This window comes from Dioscorea cayenensis, chromosome 1 (genome assembly GCF_009730915.1).
Source record: "Dioscorea cayenensis subsp. rotundata cultivar TDr96_F1 chromosome 1, TDr96_F1_v2_PseudoChromosome.rev07_lg8_w22 25.fasta, whole genome shotgun sequence".
NCBI classification, from domain to species: domain Eukaryota; kingdom Viridiplantae; phylum Streptophyta; class Magnoliopsida; order Dioscoreales; family Dioscoreaceae; genus Dioscorea; species Dioscorea cayenensis.
Genome location: NC_052471.1, coordinates 11,185,539 through 11,208,724, shown reverse-complemented (window position 1 = coordinate 11,208,724; position 23,186 = coordinate 11,185,539). Strand labels below are relative to the sequence as shown.

At 36.2% G+C, this 23,186-nt stretch overlaps 1 protein-coding gene across 1 annotated transcript in view; it reads right to left on the bottom strand.

Moving 5' to 3' along the window:
* Window positions 1-18,726: 18,726 nt before the first annotated feature.
* Window positions 18,727-23,186, bottom strand: part of LOC120262309 (ankyrin repeat-containing protein P16F5.05c-like) — a 10,475-nt gene continuing 6,015 nt past the window's right edge. The window contains 5 exon segments of the mRNA XM_039270433.1: window positions 18,727-19,051; window positions 19,054-19,118; window positions 19,221-19,270; window positions 19,371-19,439; window positions 20,049-20,113. Of these exon segments, the coding sequence (XP_039126367.1) occupies window positions 19,008-19,051; window positions 19,054-19,118; window positions 19,221-19,270; window positions 19,371-19,439; window positions 20,049-20,113 (293 nt within the window). The 3' untranslated portion in view covers window positions 18,727-19,007.

Sequence of the window (23,186 nt, the reverse complement as noted above, 5' to 3'; positions counted from 1 at the left end):
TCTCTAGTCCCTATACAGTATTGTTCTTGTACTGTTTATGCATTGTACACTTAGTTTTAGTACTATTTTTGTACTGTTCATAGGTTTGGGTGTGAGTCTCTTGTAAGAGAAATAGTAACTTTAGCCCTCTAGAGTTGCAAAGCAGAGGGATTTTTCTATTAGGTTTATAAGCTACCATAACTGATGCATCTTCGTATCTGTCTGTCTGTTTAACAATTTCTTAAATGCGGGGCACTTGTCACCTATTAGTAAATATATATATATATATATATATATGATACAAGTTCTATATACGAAATTGATACATAAAATTTTGCAATTACAAATTCATGTGATTGGTTATATAATATGTGAGACAGAAAACAAAAGAAAGATAAAATGGGGCAATTTAAAAATTTTCAGCCTAAATGTAAGTATTTTATGGCATTAAATTTGATTGATTTGTCAGCAAAAATTTTTGCACTTTACTCCTTAAGCAAGAGAAATTTTATTGATTAATCATAAATGAAGAAATTTACATTAATACTAATTAAAAGGGCAACTCAACCAAGGAAATTGATATTAAATTCTATAACAATAATGAATATAACATATATACATTTATAAGATAATTTGTTTTGGAAATTAAAAAAATATATATAATGAGATCATAAAATATCTATAACAGAGTCCACTTTAGATCCTATTAATTAGAAATTTGTTTTATTAAAATTCATGGTTTTGATTGCTAAACAAGAAGAACGATACCAAATAGATCTGAATGTATAAATTTTTAGGTATGAGTTAGAAAAATTTAAGCATTATCAATGGCCTCTAGGCCTATTGGTATTGGGTCCCTTGTATAAGGTTCTCGTTTTGGAGAGACCCAAGATCAAAGCCTACACAAGATGAAGGCACAGTGCCGTTGAGCTTGCAGATGCACTCCACATCGGTGCATGTCCCTGACTATAAATTTTAAATGGAGGTGCTTATCACCAAGTGTTATCAAGCATTGTAAAATATTCAACATTGAAACATACAGATGAATCTAAGAAGAACAAATTTACCTTGTGAATTACCCTGAGAATTCTCACAAGGATCAATGTTTGTCAAAGGACCATTTTCTTCAAGGTAAAACTTTTGCATTAGACTCTCTTGAGCAGAAGGTCTAATGTAATCATGTAACAGAAAGGTCATGTAATAGCGGAAGGCTGAAGGATAGTTTCCTTAAGCCAAATTTGGTAGAGGATGAACAAAAATATGATCCGGTTCAGCAATTAGCACATAGCTGCATTTTGCATATCAAGCAAGCAATTTAGATTTGCAACTGCGCTTTTTATGAAATATAAAAAAAGATTAAAAATATTTTTACCGAATAGATTTCCCAAATGATGTGGACGCCAAGTTGGCATCCACGTCATTCTTTCTTATCTCTTATGTTTTTTTTAAAATATATTTCTCTTTATTATCTAAATCCTAAATTTAAACCTTTAATAGTAAAAAACAAACCAAAAACTCCCTCCCTAAACCCTAAAGTGTTTGTGGTTTATTGTTTAGGAATTAGGGCATAGGATTTAGGGCTTAGGATGTAGGGTTTAGGGATTAGTATTTATTATTTAGGGTTTAAGTTTTTAGATTTTTAGGTATAGATTTTGAAGTATTTGGTTTTTAAATGGTAGATATGATTTTATAATTCTTTTTTAAAATTTTAAGAATTTAAGGATTTTTAATGTTTAAATTTGAATTTTTTATTAAAAAAAAATAATGACGTGGATGATGATGTGGATGACAAGTTAGCATCCACATCATTCAGGAAATCTTCAATAAAAACAGCATCGCTCTCAAATATAAAAAAATTTTAAAAAATCATCAATTATAAGTTTTTCTTAGAATTTTCTAAAATGAATTTTTTAACCTTTTGTTCCCTACGTTTTTTATATAAAAAAATGTTATAGGCCAAAACAAAAAAAAAAAATTAGGTTTTGATATTCATATATATAAACTCACTCTTCACTAATCGTTACTTCTTTTAGCCATTGCACAAGACAATATAACCCTAGAGAACCATAAGAAGTAATGTGGATTATGTGAATAATATATATATATATATATATAATTATATAATTAGATGATCTTCATACAAAATGAATAATATAATTATATTGTTATAATTAAATTGTCTACAAACAAGACATTGTACATAACCGTTGGGTATAGCCATGCCAAAACACATCTTAAGATGAATGGTCCAAATGTAATTTTACTTCTACATGATGTTTATCCAACTACTTAGGTCCAATGCATCAAGTGTAGGTAACTGGTGTGACTTCCACAAGTGCACGGAGTCGTCCAGTAATACCTTGTGAATGACATAAGAGTCATATTCCACGAGGACAAGGAGCTACCCTTTCTTCCTCTTTACTTGTTGTCTAGACTACAGATTCGAGTGAGTGCTCTAAATTACTAAAAATGGAGAAAGAACTAAAAGAAGATGTACACGGCCGGGTGAAAGAATGGGATTTCTATGGAAGAAGACAGTCACTGATGTGGATTCCCTCAGGGCTACTAAAGCTAGAAGAATGCTAAGATTACAAGGCAATGATGGTTTTTGGGCTAAGAGACAACCTAAAGTAGGTTAACCCCGATGGTCATGGCGATTAACGCCTAATCCCGTACAAGTATTGGCTCGGAATCTCTTCCGACCAATTCCTCCTACAATTGCATTACGCTTAGGGAAGTCTCTAATTAGGATCAAACACAATACCTAGGTTCATCCCTAACGGTTGGAGAGGTACAAAATACCAGATGGTCAAGGCATATTCATACATGAATCCCTTTTAAACCAAATGACTCTAGTAAAAGGATGATGGTCACGCAACCAAGTACAACCTAGAGGTCGAATACAGAGTTCTCATGCAATTCAACAAAATAAACAACACAAGGTTTAAACCACAAACCGAACAAATGCATTTAAGTAATCAAAGCATCCAAACAAGAAAGTTCACCCCAAGATTTACCGGCATCCGATGACCTTGGGGTTTAGCCATCCATACAAACAAACATGATGTTCAATACAATGGGAACAACTAAAACAAGCATAATGAAGACTCCCTCAAAGATTTGAGGCAGAATGACGTTTTGGATTGCATGGAAAGCTTCCACAAACGCCGCATCAAGGGTGGCTCCCTTCGTGGTCTCCAAGCTACTACAATGGTGATCAAGGGTAGATCTTGCCAAAATGTATCTCTTCCATCGATTTCCTCCTCAGAAATGCCCTTGAATGTTGTTCTTCACCTTATATCCACATTGGGGGAGTGGAGAGCTTCAAGAAGGGGAAGAAGATGATGAACATATGCCCTAAAACCTCTTTTAAAGCTCCACTCGGGTTAGCTTCATTACCTGGTTCACGGGTGCAAGGATGCCTGTAAGAGCCTCGGGATTTCTGCCAAAATTTCTGTAAAGTGCTATAGTAAATTACTACTGTAAAAATTCAAATTCTTCGGCTAGCTTAGGAGCATCTTCGCATCCATCAGTTTGCCCGTCAACAAAACTTGAGACTTTGTCGTTTCTCCAATTCTTTGTGCTACAGTGTTCCTGCAGTGCCCGGGCTCTAAAACGCCATTTTCAGTGGAGATTTCTTCTTATATCATATTATCGGGCTCACCTAGGCTTCTTTGATGCATGTAACACGAATGAAACCAATTAAATAATAAAAGGACATCGATTTATCAAAGAATACATGAATAGTACAAAGGTTATATGTATAAATTACATAAATTTAGGCATTTATCAGTAACACTTAAGTTTAAATCTCACCTGATCTATTCCGTTCTGGAGGGATTTAATAACAAAAGTTGGGAGCTCATCCATTAAATTATCCAGCTCCCCGGAGTGTATAATACCCTTGTCAACCCACCCATCTCTGATCCATGACCATCCTTAACCTTTTTGTACTAATAGTACATTATTCGACATTGCTATTTGCTATATGTAGTGTCTGTTCCTGTGAAAGCCACATGAAAGAGCCTCCTAAAACTACTTGATGTTTTTGCATACTTGGATACCTTTTGCAAGATGGAGGAATGTGAATTTGGCAACTTGCCTTCCATGCCTTTGGGATGGTGATGTACAACATGGGTTATGAGGTTGTAGGTTGCCAAAAACACACCAAATATGATAAATATTAGAGCCAACAAAAGGCCTTGTATTTTTGCCTTTTCTCTCTCGTTCATCTTGGATTATGCTTCTATAGATCATACGTAATGAAAAAGCTTAGAACGTGCCGGAGTATATGTAAGTTACAAGAAATTAAGGACCCTTCAAAATCTACTATAAGTCATAAATTAAATCAAGAAGTAACAAGAAAATATAAACGACATCTTTTTATTAAAAGCATTAATGGTACAACTTGCATTCACTATTTACAATGTAATTTAAATTCATATGTTAAAATAATGTTTCTAAAATTAAATATGGTTAGTTGTGAAAATAAATGATGTATTAGTCTCACTTTTATATTTACAAATGTTTAAGGGGTATATATGCTAGTATGAGATGGAAAAAATCTTTCATCCTTGGATGTGATTTTGACACAAAAATATAGATACAAACAAAATTTGCAAAGAAGAAGAAGTTAAGGGGTTGTTTGGTTGGAGGTAATATTAGATTACCCTCAAATATGGATGTGGTACTGTTATATTACCTCGTTTGGTTATATATAGTGAAAATATAATTTTTCCTAAATATGATAACTTGACCAATATTACCGGAATGCGGTTACTAAGTAATCTCACACTCCGAGCGAAATATGAATTTTTTTCCCAGTTATACCCTTCAAATTCAAAAAATCTTAAAAATATCAACTTTCTATATAATTGATTGAATTTTTCGAATATGATAATACAATGTCTTTGATTACTTTTATAAAAGTTTAGAAACTTGTTTTGAAACATATACTCATCCAAATGTTTGGATGAAGAAAAAAAATCATTTGATGTTAATTTTTATAAAATATAAAGTTAGAAGAAAATTGTATATTTATTTAAAACAAGTTTGATTTAATTAATAGTAATAAAAGTTAACTACATTAAAATCAAATTTTTATTTTTAAATATAACAAATAATTATTATTAAACAATTTCAATGTTCAAAATATTATAACTTTGATATATTTGCCACTTAGTAAAAAGATAATTGTAATGAAAGATTCCCAATTAACCAAACACGACAATGTTACATTCTAGCCACATTACTGTCTTGTCAACCAAACCAAAATTGCACATATTTCCGTCAACATGACTTAGGAATCATATTCCTAGTATTCCTATTTCTGATAATAATATAAGATGCTTTAAACCAAACAGCCTCAAAGAGATAAGAGAGAAATCTAACCATCTCTAGTTTATGCATTAAGAAGAAAGTTCCAATGAACTACGGATCCATCAAAACTATAACACTGAAATCTATGAATTAATTTTATCGCATAATGGTAAGTTGGGATAATATTGGCATATTACTTAGACTATAATTGCACTTCCTCAATACAACGTGAAAATTTTCTGGAACAAAATAACCTTTGATACCTAAAAATGGTATTAAATCTATCTGTTTGCTTCTCACTCCCCACCATACAATAATAAGTTAATGATACAGTATGTTATACAATACAATATGGAATTGTTCAATGCCCAAATGATATCATTGGTACGCCTTGCACAACATTAGTATATATCACAAAAACAGTGGTGGGTACATCATCTGCAAACTTCTCCCAAGAAGTGGATGGCAAAACCACAAAATCTATATATTTCCATGGAGAGAGACTGCCAACTTCATGATCAAGGAAGATTGCATGGGTAGCAGATATAGTGTATCAAGAATGGAAAAAGGTAGCAATGCTAGCGGAATATTTAATGAAAGATGTAATACAAATGTAGTCAAAATTAAAAAAGTAGCCCTATTTTAATGGTGACTTGAACCATAAGAACTCAAAGTGGCTGGATCATTTATGGCTCTCAACAAATTGAAATCAATAATAAAAATTCCATCATATAGATCTGCATAAATGGTCAACACTGAATTATATGTTACTCAGTCATAGATGAAAAGGGATTGGCTTTTCAATGTAAAAAAGCAATGGCATGTAAGCTACCAAAGAAGGCAACGAACAAGATTGTAGTGGCAACACATTTGACTCTTCCCACTGCATTGATCCAGAAAGGTACATAACTTTTGGCTATATATATAAACTAAAATCCTGAAAATTAAGGAATTTATTTGTTACATCTTAGTTAGGAGGCTAAAGGCATCTTTGATTCTCCATCTCAATTATGTTCACTCCTTGCCAAGTGTTAATCTTATCTTTGCAATTCCTATATACATATTTACAAAGATGACAAGCATTGCCCCACGAGGGGGTTGATAAAGGATAAGTTTGTATTATATAGCTATGTCCATAAATTTTTCTTTTTCTTTATTTTTTTTTTTTAAATGAAGAGGAGCAACATGTGGGTAAGCCACGAATTCTAATCATTGACCTTTGACTTGGGAGGAGAATATAATACTAAAGAACTATATCCAAATCGATTACTAAATACTAACAATCATATTATAACATTAGAAATCTAAAATTATGTGAAATAATAGGAATAACCTAACAAGGAACTCTCAATTTTTTGTTAAAACATGGATGAGATCGAATATATGTCTTCAACATAAATGGCATGAAAACAAATCTTTATGCATTTAGGGCATCACCTAGTGCAATACGAACACTTGAAATCTAGGCAATATCCGAACCAGGAAGTGTTCTAGTCATAGCAGTTCTAATACGTCTAAGATGGTTAATATCTGCAATCTAAACTTGAATATTATGCCTTTGTTATTTTATTATTAATTTTTTAAGATATTAGAAAGGATAGCACTTATTAGGATCAAAAAGTGGAACCACATCATCTCTTGGAACTAGTGGACTCAATTGATTTTATTTTCTTGAACCCATTTGATGATGCCAATGTTAGGGATTATGAATGGATTAAATTTCTCTTTTGCAAAAAAACAAAAAACAAAAAAAAAAACATCAAGAAATCGGAAATGCTATATCAATTATTAAAACTGCTAAGGAAATATTGAGACAAATGAGAGATGATAAATGGAGATATTTGATAAATGATGTTTTCTCATTTTACAATAGGATCAAAATTCAAATGGAGGACATGAAATATGCATATGTTAATTAGCAATTTACACCATTATCAAGTTGTTCTTTTTTATGCAGTGATTGATATCCAACTTCAAGAGCTTAATAATCATTTTAATAAAGTAAATATTGAATTACTTTCTTATGTTGCTTGCTTGATCCCAATAATCATTACAGTGTTGGTGTAAAGCTCCGGTGTTCAGAGTTGGATGAAAGTGTTTGACAGAATGCCAGGGGAGAGGATGAGCAAATAGAGAGAAACAAGAAGGTTGTAATAATTTGTATAGCTTAGACACTCACGGGTTGAATAAAGACTTAGTCAAGGAAATTCATTCCACCAATGAGCTACCTGCTCTTTTACAAAAATATATAAGCTAGATCGGATAAAGTAACCAGAGACAAAAACACATCTCTTATTGGCCCATACATGCACCCATGCTTTGATTGGCCATCCTTAACCTTAAAACACCATGCCCATAGGTTGGGCACTAACATTTAGAGATATGGTCGCAATTAATGCAGTCCATTTACAAAAGACTTCCCCAGTTGGCTACGCTTCCACAGTATGCAGCACCACTCGTGTACGTGAACAGCATCATGTAAGACTCCCATGCCTTTATGCCAACCTCCACACTGCGCACCACTCCTTGCTTCCAGTTAGCTGGTGCGCCATGCGTTCAATCACATCCTAACATCCCCCCATGATTGAATCATGCACAAACCAAGGTGATCTCTCAGTAGTGTATGTTTCTCAACAGGCAGTGGTTTATTGAGGATGTCGGCTAACTGGTCTTCACTGGAACAATGATGTAATGAAATAATACCATCCACGACTAAGCCTCGAATAAAATGAAAACGCACATCTATGTGCTTAGTCGGACCATGGTGCGCAGGATTTTTGGCTACTGAAATTGCGGATAGGTTGTCACACCAAAGTTTGGTTGGCATTTCCGTTTCACATCCGCAATCATGCAGGATCCTCCTCAGCCATACAATCTGGCATGCTGCTGTAGTCGAAGTCACATTCTCTGCCTCAGTCGTTGACAAGGCAGCACCAGTTTGCTACGCTTCCACAGTATGCAGCACCACTCGTGTACGTGAACATCACCATGTAAGACTCCCATGCCTTCATGCCAACCTCCACACTGCGCACCTCTCCTTGCTTCCAGTTAGCTGGTGCGCCATGCGTTCAATCACATCCTAACATCCCCCCGTGATTGAATCATGCACAAACCAAGGTGATATCTCAGTAGTGTATGTTTCTCAACAGGCAGTGGTTTAGTGAGGATGTCGGCTAACTGGTCTTCACTGTAACAATGATGTAATGAAATAATACCATCCGCAACTAAGCCTCGAATAAAATGAAAACGCACATCTATGTGCTTAGTCCGACCATGGTGCGCAGGATTTTTGGCTAGTGAAATTGCGGATAGGTTGTCACACCAAAGTTTGGTTGGCATTTCCGTTTCACATCCACAATCCTTCACGATCCTCCTCAGCCATACAATCTGGCATGCTGCTGTAGTCGAAGCCACATACTCTGCCTTAGTCGTTGACAAGGCAACAATCTCTTGTTTCTTTGAACTCCAACCAATTGTACTCATGCCCAGCCGAAAGAGTAATCCAGAGGTACTTTTCCGGTCAGATACGGAACCGCCCCAATCGCTGTCTGAGAACGCTTCCAGAACTCCTTTGTCTTCCTGGGAATACCAAAGTCCCAGCTCTCTTGTACCTGCGAGATATCTTGCTACTCGCTTGGCAGCAGTGAAATGGTTCTTGCACGGCTGATTCATGAACCTAGACAGGTAGTTTACAGCGAAACAAATGTCTGGACGAGTATGTGTCACATAAATCAGCTTTCCAATTAAACTCCTGAAATTACCAGGATCTGAACAGAGCTCACCAGCATCATCTTGCAGTTTGTCATTAACCCCCATTGGCGTTGAAGTAGGTTTGCAATGTGTCATATTCATTTGATGCAATATCCCCTCAATGTAATTCTTCTGAATAATGAAAAATGCCACTCTTGAATTGCCTTACTTCAATCCCAAGGAAATGACTAACCAGGCCCAAGTCAGTCATCTTGAAGGTATTCATCATTTCTTTTCGGAATTCACTGAGCATTGTGCATGAAGAGCTTGTATATATAATATCATCGACATATATCAGCAAAGCTTCTCCACTCATCCCAATCTTCCTATAAAGTGTATGTTCGCTTTCACTTCTAACAAAGCCATTCACCCTGAAATGGTGATCAATTTTAGAGTACCAGGCCCGAGGGGCTTGTTTCAACCCATAGAGCGCTTTCCTTAGCTTGTATACTAGATGCTCTTCTCCTTTCACACTGTACCCTTCTGGTTGGGTGACAAATACCTCCTCCTAAATGTCACCATTAAGGAAAGCCGACTTTACATCAAAGTGGAATACCTCCCAGCCTGAGTGAGCAGCGAGCGCCAGCACCATTCTCACCGTTTCCATCCGGGCCACTGGTGAGAACACTTCTTCATAGTCGATCCCTGGCCTCTGAGAGTACCCCTTGGCCACCACCCTTGCTTTGAGCTTCTGAATTTTCCCTTCAGAATTGAATTTGGTCTTGAAAATCCATTTGAGACCAATGGCTTTCTTCCCATCAGGTAGATCACATAGCTCCCAAGTATCATTGCTGATGATTGAGTTGATTTCATCATCCATCGCTTCCCTCCATGCCTTGCTCTTCACCGCTTCCTTGAAGTCACTTGGATCAGTAACATGCATGGCAAAAGTGCAAGTATTATAGATATCTGTTAACAACTTTGTTCTTCTTGCTGGTGAGCCATCGGTAGGTGCCACTTGAGCTCCTTGAAGTCCTGGGACAGCCTCATCTTCCGTGTCTCTTCGTGCATCTCCTGGCAGACCTCCATCGCGCAGTGACTCAGCATTCACCTGTGCACTGACTTCCATACCTTTATCAACTCGAACCACTTGTTGATCTTCAAGACTCTCCTCCCAGTTCCACCGGGATTCTTCATGGAAGATGGTGTCCCTGCTTACAATGATTTTACAGGAGATTGGATTATATAGCCGGTAGGCTTTAGATTCAGATGAATAACCAACCATTATGCATTTTTCTGATTTCTCATTAAGCTTGTGAGGCTTATGAGAAGTAATGAGAGCAAATGTAGCACACCCAAACACTCTCAGGTGGTTTACACTTGGCTTGTACCCATACCAGGCCTCGAATGGTGTCCTGTGATGAAGAGCTTGTGTGGGCGATCTGTTTATCAAGTACACAGCTGTAGATGTGGCCTCTCTCCAGAACTTGATGGGCAAGTTACCACTTTTGAGCAAGCTTCGCGTCATCTCTACAACCGTTCGATTCTTCCTCTCCACTACACCATTTTGCTATGGTGTGTGTGGTGTGGAGAGCTCTCTCCTGATCCCAAGTGACTCACAGTACTTTTGAAACTCAAGAGATAGGAATTCATCTCCCCGATCACTTCGAATCGCTTTGAGCTTCAAGCCTGTCTGTCTCTCGACCAACACATGGAATTTTTGGAAATGTTCAAATGCCTCTGATTTGTTCTTGAGAAAGTATACCCAGCACCATCTACTGAAATCATCAACAAGTAAATAAAAAAACTTGTTACCTCCCAATGATGCTTCATTCATGGGACCACAGAGATCCATGTGCACCAATTGAAGACATGCCCCCGACCTTCTAGTAACTCCTCTTGTGAAGCTGGACCTTGCTGGAGTTCGTCTTTAACTCAGGCATTCCATGTACCATCTTCTTCTGAGACATTTCCTGCAAGCTTCTGAAGTTTAAATGTCCCAGCCGCAGGGCCACAACTCTGCTGGAGTTTGCTTCACCACAGCCATATTGAGCCACCCAATGCTGTTAACATCCAGGGGGAACATGTTGTTCTTCGTTCTTTGGATAGCTACGACCCGATTCCCTGTTTGTTTATCGCTGATAACACATTCATCTTTATCAAATACAACGGTGTAGCCTTTTGTGAGCAGTTGGCCAACGCTGAGGAGGTTGTGGGCCAATCCCGGGACGAATTGCACGCCATGCAATCTCTTCTCCTCACCTGTATGAGTGCTTACACTCACAACCCCCACACCTTGAACCATCATTTCTTTATCATTGCCCAGCCTTACACTCACTTTTTGGGTTTCATCCAAGCTAATGAAAAGGTTCCTCCTTCCGGTCATATGATTCGAGCATCCACTGTCCACCAGCCATGCGGAGGATGCTGTGGATTCACTTGAACTGCTGGCCATGAATACACTGCTCGTGTCTTCATCTTTTGTGACCAAGTTAGCTTCCTTCTCAGGTTGCTTGCTCCTCGCCCAACAGTCCGCCTTCATGTGCCCGAATTTTTTACAGTGGAAGCATTGGATATGGCTTCTATTCTCTGAGCTCCTTCCTCGGCCGCCTCTTCCTCTTCCTCTCCCGCAACTGGATTGCCTTCCTCATCCTCTCCCTTCACCGCTGGAGTTCACAGCTCCTCCTCCTTCACATGAAGAGTTCTCTTGCCACTCTTTGCCGCAGTTCGATTGACTCTTACCTCGTGTGCTTGCAGCGTTCCACAGAGATCATCAACAGTAAGCTTTGCTATCTCCTTGGACTCCTCTATCGCTACTGCAACGAAATCGAACTTGGGAGCTAAGCTTCTCAAAACCTTGGACACAATCTCACTTTCTAAGAGCTTGTGACCAAGAGCTTTGATTTGGTTGACAATGGTGACAACTCGAGACATGTAGTCTTGAATCTCCTCGTCGTCCTCCATTTGTAGCGTCTCAAAATCTTGTCTCAGCGCCTGTACCCTCACCGACCGCACTTTGGTAGTTCCTTGGCATTGCTTCCTCAGCGTCTCCCAAGCTTCATGGGCTAATTTCGCTTCTGAGATGCGGTCAAGGTTCGGGCCATCAACGGCCTGCTGAATAAAACATAACGCCTTCGAATCGCGCTTCTTGTTCTCCCTCTCCTGAGCCTCGTCCTTAGACTCACTCACCCCCTTTTCCACAAGATCCCATAACTCCTGGGACTTGAAAACAGTCTTCATCCGAAGACTCCATCTCCCATACTCCTGTCCCGTAAACACTGGGACTGAGGGTTGAGAAAGGGTCACAGGGCCGCCGTTGGTCGTCACCGGAGCAGCACTGGTCGACATCCCTAGCTCTGATACCAGAATGTTGGTGTAAAGCTCCGGTGTTCAGAGTTGGATGAAAGTGTTTGACAGAATGCCAGGGGAGAGGATGAGCAAATAGAGAGAAACAAGAAGGTTGTAATAATTTGTATAGCTTAGACACTCACGGGTTGAATAAAGACTTAGTCAAGGATATTCATTCCACCAATGAGCTACTTCTCTTTTACAAAATATATAAGCTAGACTGGATAAAGTAACCAGCACAAAACACATCTCTTATTGGCCCATACATGCACCCATGCTTTGATTAGCCATCCTTAACCTTAAACACCATGCCCATAGGTTGGGCACTAACATTTAGAGATATGACTGCAATTAATGCAGTCCATTTACAAAAGACTTCCCCAGTTGGCTACGCTTCCACAGTATGCAGCACCACTCGTGTACGTGAACAGCACCATGTAAGACTCCCATGCCTTCATGCCAACCTCCACACTGCGCACCACTCCTTGCTTCCAGTTAGCTGGTGCGCCATGTGCTCAATCACATCCTAACATACAGTTGAGAAAATTTTATTACAGATGGTTGAATTTTATCCAAGTGAATTATCTGGTATTGAGCTTATAGCTCTCAAACATCAACTTGGAAACTATATGGTGGATGTACATGAGGATAAAAAGTTGCTAATTTTAACAAAAAAAGAGACTTTTCACCAAATATGGTAAAGACCAAGAAACAAAGCATTTATCCATAGTGTGATGCAATTATGTATTCTTTTTAGGATATAAAAACTCATTTATGATACCTATGAAAGAGCTTTATTTTGTTATTTTAGTATTGGATAGTAAAAAATTTATTTACATGTATATATAATTAAAACCTATAGTAGGTTTTCTTTCAAAGAGTGAGTGCATAAAACCTATATATAATTATTTTAGTATTGGATAGTCAAAAATTTATTTACATGTACACATTTAAATTCCCAAATCTGTCACTGGCCAAGCTTGGCAGTTATCATAGAGTGAGTGCAACCTATAGTAGGTTTTCTTTCAATAAACATTAGAAGGTCATCGAAAGAAAATGATAGCCTACTCAATGAATTATCTCAAAGTTGAGATCATCAATATATTTATTTTATCCAAATTCATACAATGTTGCATATAAGTCTAAGTCCATCATAACTATTAATCACGCAATATCCTATGGCATAATTTAAGAATCAATCACATATTTTTGCCATGATTTAAGGGTCAATCATATACTAAATTGATGCCAATTACATATATTTAACAATTATAAATATTCTCATTAATGTGGTTCCTATTATAGATGCTATAGTCTTGTATAAGTATGGCACGCAATTGTATTATTCTACATACAACAATCTATAAAAAATATCTCTTTACTTTTGCTTTTTCTTCTTTTTCATGGTATCAAGAGCTAGTTAATATTTCCTCCTTGTTTTTTTCCATCACAATTCTAACTCAACAACATAGTCAACATTACAACACAGTATTCTTTAGATACCATGCCCAAACACTCCAAACATAGTCCACACACCAACCATACCAATTCACAATATCACTTCATTCATTACTATTACTCTAGACTCTACAAACTACTTGACATGGAGAAATCAAGTTGAATTTATTCTACTTACTTGTGATCATACTGCACACATCAATGGATCATCCTCACCATTGTCTCTCTTTTCACCTGAGTTTCTTCATTGGCAAAGGCATGATCGTCTTGTTTATAATTGCATCAATGAGACTTTGTCACCAAGCATCACCTCCTTAGCAGTTGAATGCTCCATTGCTCATGCACTTTGGGTCAAACTTAAGTAGCTCTTCCCTCAATAGTCCACCGCTCGCCGTTTCTTTCTTTTCCGCCGACTTCACAAAACAACAAAAGGTAAATAATCCATTATAGATTACCTTGCTAAAATCTTGGGCATTGCTGAAATTGGCTGCCATTGGCGACAACGTTGGCGATAAAGATCTTGTACTATTCACAATTAATGACTTACTAGCAGACTTTAAAGCTTTCATCACCGCCATTGAGAATTTGTCGTCTTCACATTCCTTTACCAATCTACATGCCAAGCTACTAATTTATGAGCAACGTCTTGTTGTCTTCCACTGACCACTGCTAACTTCCTCTGAAGTTGCTCTTGCCACTCATACCCATAATGGTGGAAATCCTAGGCAAGTCGGAAGAGGACGTCGTGGCCACACTCTTGGTCCTCCATTTTGTCTAAGTAATGTCTCTTGGTTCCTTGAATTTGAAGAACCAGTTTGGGCCTGCTAGTTTGGATCAGCCCAATCTTTGGCTCACAAAACCCTACATCTCCATCCTAATTTTCTGCCTCACATTACTCCAAGGTCATTTCCAATAATTGCTCATTTCCACCACATACCGGTTCAACTATCAAACAAGTTTTCCACAATGTTAGATTTACCAAAAATGGGGACACATTGCTGCAACTTGTCATTATAGGTATGTTAAATCTTGTAATAACTCAAGAAACCAAAACTTAAGCTCCAATAACCTCAAAACAGGGTTATCTTCCCTCAACCTTAACTCCACCATAGCTATCTCTTCTTTAATTCCCAACTGGTAAAGTCCCCCACCTCGTGCCAAGGCTCACCTCAACAAAATGGGCTCGTTGAGAGGAAAATTAGGTACATTACTGAAATTGGCCTCACTTTCCTTATCCATGACTCTCTTCCAAAATCTTTTTGATTTGAGGTCTCCTCTATTGTTATCTATCTCATCAATCTTCTTCCCTTTATTCAAAACAAATCTTCACACGAACTCCTGTATAACACTAAACCTAATTTTTCCCATTTATGAGTCTTTGGGCATACTTGGATTTCTTTTCTTGGTTTCGCTCGAACTGATAAGCTTACACCCAAATCCACGTACCCCTTGTGTCTTTCATAGATATTTTATTATGTGCAAATATTATCTTTGTTTTAATCCTCTCACTTCTAAATTCTATATTTCACAACATATTAGATTTCTTGAAACCAACTTCCCATATACCAAAACACCCTTCTCTAACCCTTCTTCCCCCTCGCTATCTAGAATTATCCTTCCTTACCCTCTTCCACCTATATCAACTTCCTCATCTACTCTGCCTCTACCTCAACCATCCTATCCACTGCCTTCTTCATCCCTATCCCCTGCACCATCTCCACCACCATCATACCGTCATATAACTACTCATAACCGTAATGGCACTCGTATCCCTCATACATTTCCTGATTAAGTCACTTACACAGCCATCACTTTACCTTCTACTGATTCTAACCCTAACCTCACATCCTTTACCCAAGCTAACAAATATCTCCACCGAGGCCCAGCCATGCTTTATGGATTTTTCAAGTTCTTCTTCACAACAAAACTCGGTCCCTTGTTTCTCCACCAAATGCTAATATTGTCGGATGTAAATGGATTTTTAAAACAAAACGAAAAACCAATGGAACTCTTGATTGCTATCAGGCTGGTCTTGTTGCTAAAGGATACCATCAACTCCTGGCCTTGACTATACCGACACATTTAGCCCTATCATTAAACCCACTTCTATTCTCATCATCGTTACCATTGCCCTAACTCAAAATTGGGCAATTCATCAACTTGATGTCAACAATACTTTTATGGCACTCTCTCTGAATTAGTGTTTATGTCACAATCGCTAGACTTTGTTGACCCTCATCATCCTCACTACATTTGTCTTCTTCAGAAAGCTCTGTATTGTCTCAAACAAGCACTTCGTGTTTGGTTACATTAGCTTAATAAAAAACTTCATAGTCTTAACTTCATTTCCTCTAAAGTAGATACCTTCCTTTTTATTCAGTCCACACTAGCTAATACTACCTTTCTTTTGGTAATGTGGATGATATCTTGGTAATAGGTTCTTCTCCAACATTTCTTACATCTATTATACAAGGTCTTTACACCACCTTCACCATAATATACCTTGGTCCCATTAACAATTTCCTTGGTATTGAGGCGCAATCAACATCAGCTATCCTTTTCCTTACACAAACCAAGTACACCAATGATCTTCTTCACCATACTCAATCACACAACTCCAAATTTGTTTCAATACCCATTACCTCTACATTACCTCTATCAAAAAACCACGGCACACCCTTGCTTGACCCATCCGAATACCACAGTACCATAGGTGTTATTCAATGCGTTTGCCTCACCCATCCTGGCATCTAATTTGCCGTTAATAGAGTATCTCAATTTTTTCATTACCCTACCGACATTCCTTGGGCCATTGTCAAACAAATTCTACACTCCTTTGGTTCTACACCGTCTCATGGGATTCATCTTACTAAAACCACCTCTCTCACTCTAAATGCCTACTCCGATGCTGACTAGGCTGGTTGTCCTGAAGACAAATGCTCGATCCCCTGTTACTACATCTTTTTCGGTACAAACATCATTTCTTGGAGTGCCAAAAAGCAACCCAAAATTCTCGATTCAATATTGAGCTTAAATACAAAAGTAATACACTTGCTAGTGTTGAACTTTATTAGAATCGATCATTACTTGGTGGAATTGGTGTTTCTAATCTTCATCCTATACTCTGGTGTGTTAATCTTTAATGTTGGAGCCACATTTCTTACTATAGACCCCATTTCTCATGTTCAAACTAAACACATAGAGATTGACATCCATTTTGTTTAAGACCTTATTGCCAAAATGACTCTCATCATTCGACACATCCCTGACTTGTCTCAAATTGCTAATATTCTAGCAAAGGCATTATCTGTGGCAGCTTTTCGTTTACTTCAAGACAAGCTCAAAATTACTCACTCATGAGCTTGAAGGGGAATGTAATCATATAATATCCTATGGCATAATTTGAGGATCAATCATATATTCTTTGGCATGATTCAAGATTTTTTTGGCATGATTCAAGAGTCAATCATCTATTAAATTGATGTCAATTACATATATTTAGCAATTATAAACATTTTCATCTATTTAGTTTAGGGGTGGTAGTGGGGTAAGGAATCTTCCATTCCCATGGGGAACCGATACGATCGGGATAGGGATTCCCCGATTCACAGGAGAGGATGGGGATCAATTTGTCCCCGTTTCCTTAAACGGCACGAAAACAGCCCCACCCGTAGGGGATTCACGTGCCCATTAATTTATTTTAATTAATTATATTCTTACCATTATAATTCTTAAAATATTATTATTTTTTTAAATAAAGATTCCTTGAAATATTTCTAAAAAGCCCTCAAAAGAAAACAAATTTCAAAATATTATTTTTGTAAATACAGATTTCTTAGTATGTTATTTTGTGAAGCCTTTATGTTGAATGTTGTTTATGTTTTAAATGGACGTATTGGTATTAAATAGTTTTAAAAAATAAAATAAAATTCATAGGTTTATTAGCATGGACCTATTAGCATGGAATCCCGGAGAAGATCTCCGTGGAGGCCATTTCCCCACGGGACTAAAATGAGAGGATTTTTTTTTCCCTGTGGGGATTCAAGGACGAAGAATCCCCATCTCTGTCCTTAGCGAAGACTAGGATGGGAGGCCTGCCCAGTTACCACCCCTTATTTAGTTACTATTATAGATGCTAGAAACTTGTATAAGTATGGCACACAATTGTTTTACCCTACATACAACAATCAATGAAAATTATTTTTTTACTTCTCCAATTAATTTGTTTGCTGCCTAATGGATTAACCTATATACAAACACCATTCAGTATATATATACATAATATTTTTCAAAGGAGATAATTAGAAAAAGGTTAAATTTGTTCCTAATGGATTAACCTATATACAAATACCATGAAGTCTACCAAAGTAATCCACTTTTTACTCAAGTAGTTTTACTTCAATGAAGCAAACACCCCCATGTATAAAAAGTTGAATACCAAAATGTTTTAAAAAAATTATTTTTTTCACTTGTACACCCATGTAAAAATAAAAAATCACTTTCATATCCCTATAAAATCATTTTTTTTATTTATTTAAATTCCTTCCCTCCCAAGAGTCAACTTAAAATTTTTTTTATTAAAAAACATAAAAATCTTTTTTAACCACTTTTCTTCAAAAATAAGAAAAGTGGTAAATGAAAAATAAAAATAAACTATTTGAGGTGGGCTCAAATCTCTTCTCATGGACAAAGACATAAGTATAATGAAAAATTAACTCCACATCTATGCATGTCTCTGACACGTGTCTTGTCCACATCTCATTAACTCCTACCAGATAAAGTCAACTCCTACTTAAAAAAGCCTATGTGTGTTGTGTTGACACCTCTACTTATCGAGCAAAACATTAGATTACAGGATATTTTGTGATATAAACCTCAAACCCATTTACTTGCTCTTCTTATATCATTGAAAACTAACAAAACCAGGGCTTAAACCCTGATAGATTTCATTTTTTTCAATCCCCTCTGCTTTTCTTTAACCAAAGCAAATTTAACTTCAATTCTTCCACCAGATTTCCCCTAGTACCAAATACCACTAATATGATTCAAGTAAATCCCACTTTGTTTTACATTACTATTAGGATTACATTGATAGACACTAATTTAGAAATTACTTCAAAACACCTAAAAATAAAATCTGCATATGATACTAAAAATAAAAATTTAAAAAAACCCCTTGGATTAGTCTTTGCGATGCTTTTCATCTTAGTTTCTTAAGAAAGTTCAACACCATTTAGTTCAAACTCAGCTACCGCGCATTGATTGCATCAACCAACTCCAACTTTCCCTGGCTCACTGCCTCATCCATCGGTGTCCGTTCATAGCTATAGTTCCAAACATACCCAAAGATGAGAAAAAAAATGTAAGTCCCTCTTTGAGCACTGCCTTTATCTACCACAAAAGTCCAAAATAGAAACTGAATTTACCTATTAAGCATGCTCATGGAGGCTCCTCCTCGGATCAGAGCCCTGGCAACCTGCGCCAATTTTCATGTTTTTTTCTTGTCAAATCAACTTATTCTTGCATAAACTAAAAACACTTCACAAATTTTCAGCAGGTTCTCTAAATATCACTACCTCTGTATGACCATTGAGGCAAGCCCAATGCAAAGGAGTGTTCTTTTCTGCGTTTGAAGCATTGACATCCTACATTGGACATCATCAGAAAAATTTCATACTAACGATATCAGGTTTTAATTTAAGATAGAAACCTAGACTTTTTCTAAAAATATTGAGTAATATTTTCTATAGCATTTACAAAAATTGGAAACAAGAAATCTAGATATAATTTTCTCAATTCATTAAAAGTTATTTTTATAATTGACAAAATAGATGGCAGAGATACTTAAATGACAGGCAACTAAGAACTCTGATACTGTGCTCGTCTGGAGGTCATACATCTTAAATTATACTCTCCGAAGGCAATGGCAGCACAAAGTTAGTCATAGAAATTATAAACTTGAAGTGTATGCACATTGCAACAAGGAAATTGCAAAACATGTTGCAACAAATGAGTGCAAAGTCTGTTTCAAAATGGATAGCCAATCAAACTGAAACAAACATATGGAGTCAAGGAGATATCTAACTGATTCAGCTGTCCATCAACAATGCTTCTCTTGTTTTTAAATCACATCATGTAAAAACATGGCCTACTAATTAGAGAAAGCATCAATAACACATGCACAGATTTGAACAAATTCACTCATATTATTGCCATAAGATATATGTTACTGTAGCTAATTTACTTTTTCTCACCACTCCATTTTGCAAGAGATACTCCACGATGTCAAGATGGCCATTTGCAGCAGCCATATGAAGTGCTGAAAACAAAAGAGGCAGACAAGAATTAACATGGAATCCAAGCAAATCATGGACCATGAATGAGTACGCAACCCTCTAGATATCTCAGCATAAACCAGTTTGCCTGTGAAGTTAAATTTAAAATGAAACTTTATACAGAGTAAATTGAGAGGCAGCTATCTATTTCTAAATAACATATATAGACCTCTGATGTTTTATATATGCACCACCTTAGAGGCAGCCATCTATTTGTAAATAATATCGACCTCTGATGTTATTATCAGTGTGCAACAAAGGACAAACCAGCATTTGTCATCCAGGCAAAGAATTATTGCATGCAGACTGAATGTAAACGGAGTTCCTGAATAGGATATGATTGAAGAATTTTAAGGTCCATTGACAATTGGAATGCATTAAAATGGAACACAATGCCACATACAGGAAAAAAAAGGAATAATGACCAAAAAAAAATCAACACCACCTAGAAAAATGAGGTAAGTTTAATTTTAAAGGATATTGATTTAAAAAGCAAAAGCCAAAACGTCTGAAACAAGAGCAAAAAAACAAACAAGAGGCCATCTCGATGATCAGTCCTATTTCCATGACAAAGAATTGCCTTAATGTCTTTAGTTTAAAAGGGCCTTAGAATGGCAACTAGCAAAGCCTTTTGAGATAATGACCAAAGGATCAACAGGGTCAAGTCAACCAAGAAAACATACATAAACGGTCAACTCTTATCTTCTAAAGCATGAAAGAATTGCACATTAAATGTGGAACCAAACTGTGCCAAAAGATATGTCTCTCGCATGCTCAAAGCAAAAATTTAAAACCCTAAAGCAACGCAGTTAAGCATGACGAACAAGCTTCAATAAGTTATTTTGAAAAATATTAAGTGTCTCACACCAAAGACAATCTTTGGCAGGAATGAACTAAACTGTTTTCTCATTTCATGATTTGCATATAGACAGGAATGACAAACTCAATCTCATAATCATGTTTGAATCACACCATCATACCAAAATGGAAGTCGTAATATAAAAAATTTGAAGATACTCTGATATCAATAAGTTTGTATTTAAATATGTGGTACGTGAATTGTAATTATAGAAACTTCTGGCCATAATTTCCTCATTTTATATTTTTTATCTTATTTTATTTTATTATGACTTTTTTTGGGATCTTCATGAATAAAGTAAAATGATTAAATTCTTTTTTTTTTTAAATGCATATTTAAAGTTCAAATGAACACTTCTTGGTAAAATTTCTAGAATCATTTCATAATGCTGCAGAGAATGGTGAATAGATGGTATTGAGAGATGCAATAATTTTTGGGAATAACATTATTAGATGTAAAGAAATCAAATAAAATAATTCATCCTACCCACAAAAACTCCAAATATGAGGCACATAGATATTCAACAGGTCAATACACACAAAGATGTTTTGAACATAATTGGATAAAGAACCCATCCATTAAAAGATGCATATAGCAAATAAATATATATGTAGTTGGAAAATACATAGATTACAATTTAACAAATTTTAGAGGTTACAATTTGAAGAGGTGTATTGTGTATGCAGAACAAGACTGTCTATAGAAGAATAAATACAATCATAGGAAATTAATGGAATATATGTCCAAAAAAACTTATACAATATATTTCTAGTTAAACTATTTAAAAGAGCTATCTAGAAACTATCAGTTCAAAGGGACACAAATGCAAGAGAAGTGTCAACTGTAGGGGTTTGGCAAGGATGTGTTTATAATTAAGCTCTTCTGAAATTCCATAAACGTGATATCAATTTGCTTAAGACTATGCAATTCAAAAGTTTTGAGGGATTCATTTGCAAATGTTGATAGTCATTCCCACTTGAAGCAAGGATTGGCATTTCTACATCAAAGAGAACACATTCTCACTTCTGTGGAAAGGCAGGCAACATGGGAAAGGGAATTGCATTTCATCCTATTTCTAGCTGCATTTTATGATCAACATTTGCTTTCTTCAAATTTTAAAGGTACATACACACTATCAAGTTTCCCAGACCACTTGATAAGTAAAGACAATTTTGATCTTCCCCGGTACTCTGCTTCAGCAGCAGTTCCATCTAAACCAGAGAATCTTCTTCCTCTTCATTGTTAACTTAAAGAAATACATCAAAAAGATTGAATACAAGACTGAAATTAAGATCTTCAGTAAGATCAAAAATCGAAGATAAAGGTCTGCTTTTCAATGATTGTGCAAATCCCAATCTTTCATTCTTAAAGTTTATGATATGCTTACCTGGATATCACTTGAATAATTGCATCATACGATGAGTTCTACAAAAATGTCATTCCCTAGATGATCATGACATGCAATTTTAAGTTTGACTCGATAACTCCAATGCACCAAAAATTTTCTTTTATCTTAAGACAAACAAATATATGGAATAAAACCCCAAAACTTAATCCTGCTTAAGTTTACCATTAGAATTTTTAGAGTTTGTAACTTGTTGCAGCCTCCAAGCTGTACACACCATATTTATTTACTAATAAAGGGAAAAACAAAGAAATACAATTCCCACAATATAGATAGACAACCCTGACAACTCCCAGCACATAAAAAGCTTTTTACCATTCTAAGACTTTGACTATTAAACACTAAAAGACATGGAATTAAAATATTTATCAAAAACATTAAACTCAGCAATAACGAGTTATAATGTTTCCTGTTCCTCTTTCACACTAACACGAACCTAGATGACACACCAGTATCTTAAGACAGTCAACTAGCTAAAAAGTTGACAAAGCACATTATGCTTACAGTAGCAATACCATCAAAAACTGGCTAGGAGATAGAATACAAGTAAAAATGCAATACTCTTTAGCAATGCAAAGACTTAAAAACAGCTGCTGCAAAAGCAAAAATTAGCATCAATTGATGGTTAATTAACTATTATTCAATGCATATGTTGTCTAATCATCCATCAACATGTAATAACAAATTAAAGATTAAAACTTCAAAACATACTAAAAAGCATGAGGAACTTAATGCATATTATAATGTCTCAAGCACATCTTTCTATTTACAAGTTTGTACAGTAATGGATGAC